General features: G+C 41.5%; 1 protein-coding gene across 1 annotated transcript; it reads right to left on the bottom strand.

Annotated features, from left to right (window-relative positions):
• Positions 1-3,320, bottom strand: LOC105155409 (putative leucine-rich repeat receptor-like serine/threonine-protein kinase At2g24130). Its single transcript, XM_011071284.3, has 2 exons — positions 747-3,320; positions 1-409 (listed from the first exon to the last, which is right to left on the bottom strand). Exons 1-2 carry the CDS (start codon positions 3,286-3,288, stop codon positions 18-20), a joined length of 2,934 nt encoding a protein of 977 aa, XP_011069586.1. The 5' UTR covers positions 3,289-3,320; the 3' UTR covers positions 1-17.
• Positions 3,321-3,639: the final 319 nt, after the last annotated feature.

Below are 3,639 nucleotides of genomic sequence, written 5' to 3'. Positions count from 1 at the left end.
TGTTAAAAAAGAATGGCTTAATTTATTGAAGATTGTTCGATGACTAAAGTTGAGGGGCTACAAAGATACTGCTTCAGAAGGCTGATTTCATGAGCTACATCCAGCATAGGTGGCCGGGCAGATGGATTGTACTGAGTGCAGATTAGGCCGAGCTCTATCAGTTCTAAGATAACGTCGGCCCATATCTTCCTGTCGTAAGGAACCAGGGCACTTGGTGCATACCTCACCACGGCTGCTTCAACAATTGTCTCAAGCTTGTTGGGATATCGACTCTTAACACATTCGTGCAAGCTTGAGCCTTCTTGGAAAAGCACGTCTGTGGGGCGTTTACCCATTACCATCTCTAATAACAGAACCCCAAAGCTGTAAACATCGCCTTGCGTTGAAGCATGCTTTCCCATTCCATATTCTGCCACCGGTAAGAAAGAAAAAGAAAAGAAGCCAAGAATCAGGGCATTGCAAGAAACAGATTCTCAGAGACGGAAAATTAGAGATGCATGGTTGAAAATGGATATAAAGCCGAGAAAGAATTATGTCGTAAATTTAATAAACTCTTGAACTGATGCATAATTTGGCTGATGAAGTGAAGCCTACTACTGATCAGGTACTTGGAATTTATTTTCTACTGTTGATGCTTATTGTAAAAAACTGAAATGATTTAGCTGTGCAGAATTTCCAGAACTGATGGCAATTTGTCATTTAAATTTCAGACAAGATATAAGAAAATTGTCATTCATTCTACTTACCAGGAGCAATGTACCCAACTGAGCCACATAGCAAACCATCTGTTGAGTCATAGGATGCTGAATCATCGACAAAACCACTCTCATCGGCACCTTTTACCAATCTGGCAATACCAAAATCAGTTACCAAAGCAGTCATATCATCATCTAGAAGAATATTGCTTGGTTTGAGATCACAATGCACGACTTTGACAGGAGCATAGTGATGCAGATAGGCCATTCCTTCTGCCACGTCGCTGCAAATTCTCACCAGCTGAACGAGATCCAGGCCGTGTTTCAATCCATGTCTCGGATAAAGATGGTCCTCAAGGCTTCCATTTGGCATCAGTGGAAGAACAAGGGCCTTAAAATCTGGCCTGCTGCATGTTGTTATGATCCTGATCAAATTCCTGTGCCTGGTTCTTTTCAATACTTGGCACTCCCTCTTAAAGCTCCCCAAAATTTCTCCAGCTGCCTTAGAATGCAGAACTTTTACAGCTATCCTCGTGTTATCTCGAAGAGTTCCTTTGTAAACATGGCCAAATCTGCCTGACCCAATTAGGCTCGAGTCACTGAATCCTTCAGTAGCTTCAATAAGCTGTCGACGAGAGATTCTTGGGTATTTTATCTCTTCCCTTGCTTCTAGCTCATCTTTAATTATGGCCTTACCTTTTGAGAGGGGCAAGTGCCTTTTGAACTTTGATCTTAGTACTAGAGGATATCCAACTATACAGAAAATGGGAGTGATGAGTAATGAAAGTAGAATTGCCATCAAGAAATGGCGAGCCCGTTTTCTGTGGCAATCTCTGAGACCCTTAATGGAACCACAAAGTCCATCGTTTCCCAGGAAAGAATTGACTGTTAGAGATGAAAATGATCCTTTGGCACTTATATTTCCATAGAAGTTGTTGTAGGAAAAGTTGAGCAGAGTCAGAGTTGATGATGCCTGAAGAGATTGTGGGATCTCCCCACTTAACTGATTAAAGGAAACATCAAGTTCTTTGAGGTAAGGCAAGCTTCCTATTGATGCTGGAAAAGGTCCTTCCAAAACATTGTGTGATAAATTCAGGTACTCAAGAGCGATACAGCTTCCAAGTTGTGAAGGCAATGAACTCGCCAGGTTGTTTGATGATAGATCAATAGCCAGCACCATATCCATTTTACTCAGCTCCAGTGGGATCTGCCCATGAAGATAATTGCTCGACAAGTTCAAGTACAGCTTCAAACTACTCAAACCAGCAACTTCACTTGGAATTGTACCTGAAATCCTATTGTGAGAAAGGTCAAGAATTTCCAAGTTTATGCATTTTCCAAGGCTTGGTGGAATGGTTCCCGAGAGCCGGTTCTCGTAGAGCAGAAGTCTTCTGAGCTGCAGGAGGTTAGCAAAGCTATCCGGGATTGTACCAGAGAGCTTGTTTCTCGACAAATCTAGAAGGCCTAAATGGGGCATATTACCAAAAGCTGATGGAATGTGACCGGAGAGTGAATTATTCGATAAATAAAGCCTCTCTAGTCGTCCCATTCGGCATAGTTCAGAAGGTATTGAGCCATTCAAGAGATTGCTAGACAAGTTCAAGAGTGTAAGATTGACAAGATTTGCTATTTGTGGGGGTATTGAACCATAAATAAGATTCGTATCAAGATTAATCTCTACAAGAGTGGAGAGATCACCAATAATAGAAGGCAACTCTCCTCCAAGGAAATTGCCAGCCAACTCAATTTCTTCCAAGTTAGAGGAATTAACTAAAGATGCAAAAAAAGGTGTAAGGTCAGTGTTACCATTATGACTTGTGAAGTGGTTGTAGGATAAGTACACGAACTTCAAATGTGGCATTTTACTCAAAATCTTGGCAGGTAACTCACCGGTTAGTAGATTCGACTCTAAGTCAAGCCACTCCAATTTTGAAGAGTTAGAAAGAGCTAAAGGAATTTCACCCACCAAACGGTTCGACCAAAGAAGGAGATACTTAAGCTCTCTAAGCTCACATTGACTCTCCAAAGGGATTTTACCACTAAATGAGTTGTTGGATAGGTCTACATACTGTAAAGATGACGAGTCATTGCAGAAAAGTGATACAGGAATTTCACCGCTCAGCTTGTTGCTTCCGAGATCAAGATAAACTAAGCGCTGAAGAAATCCCACCTCAGCTGGAATCTCCCCTGCAAGAAGATTGGATGATAAGCTGAGCTCTTTGAGCTGGTAAAGAGAACCAATCTCAGCCGGAATCCGGCCTTCCAAGAAGTTGCCAGACAAATCAAGAATTTCTAGCTGCGAAAGGTCGAAAAAAGCTGGTGAAATAGAGCCCTGGAGGGACTTGTGACTTAAATTAATCTCCACAACTCTATTTCTATTCTTGCCACAACCTACACCTTCCCATTTGCAGATAGGAACATCAGAAGAGTTCCAGGTTGCTAGAGCATTTCCAGGGTCACTAGTGATACCAGACATGAACGAAAGGAGCGAAACCCGATCGTTAAAGAGTCGAGCATCGTTTTCAGAATGTGCCACATAGAAAACTGTGATCAAGGAAAGCAAATCAAACTTGGAAAACTTGCAGTATCCCATTAGTTCGTTCTTGTCAGATTTTGATCTTTTTCAGGTAAGGAAAATTATAGGATTAAAACGAGACTAATGAAACTGAAGAAACAGGGCGGGATATAGATGAGAATGTCGCAAGTGGATGCACCACACTGTTGTATATAAGGGGTGTCAAATTCTAAGAGGCAAATGCTGGAAACTTTTCTTTTTAATAAAAATTGTGTTATGCCTAACTGCCGTTGAAGGATAAAACAATACGTTTGGCGCCTTAGATTGTTGACAATCAACGTTTAACACGTGGGAACTCATCGTATGGACGCGTAAGAATCGATCGTTAGATTAGCCGTCTGAACATTTGGTGGTTTACATGTCATTAGG

The sequence above is a fragment of the Sesamum indicum genome, linkage group LG2 (assembly GCF_026168435.1).
Source record: "Sesamum indicum cultivar Baizhima isolate 11 linkage group LG2, ASM2616843v1, whole genome shotgun sequence".
Classification (NCBI taxonomy): Eukaryota; Viridiplantae; Streptophyta; class Magnoliopsida; order Lamiales; family Pedaliaceae; genus Sesamum; species Sesamum indicum.
Note: the sequence above shows the minus strand (reverse complement) of the source record. Positions and strands in the feature narration are given on the sequence as shown.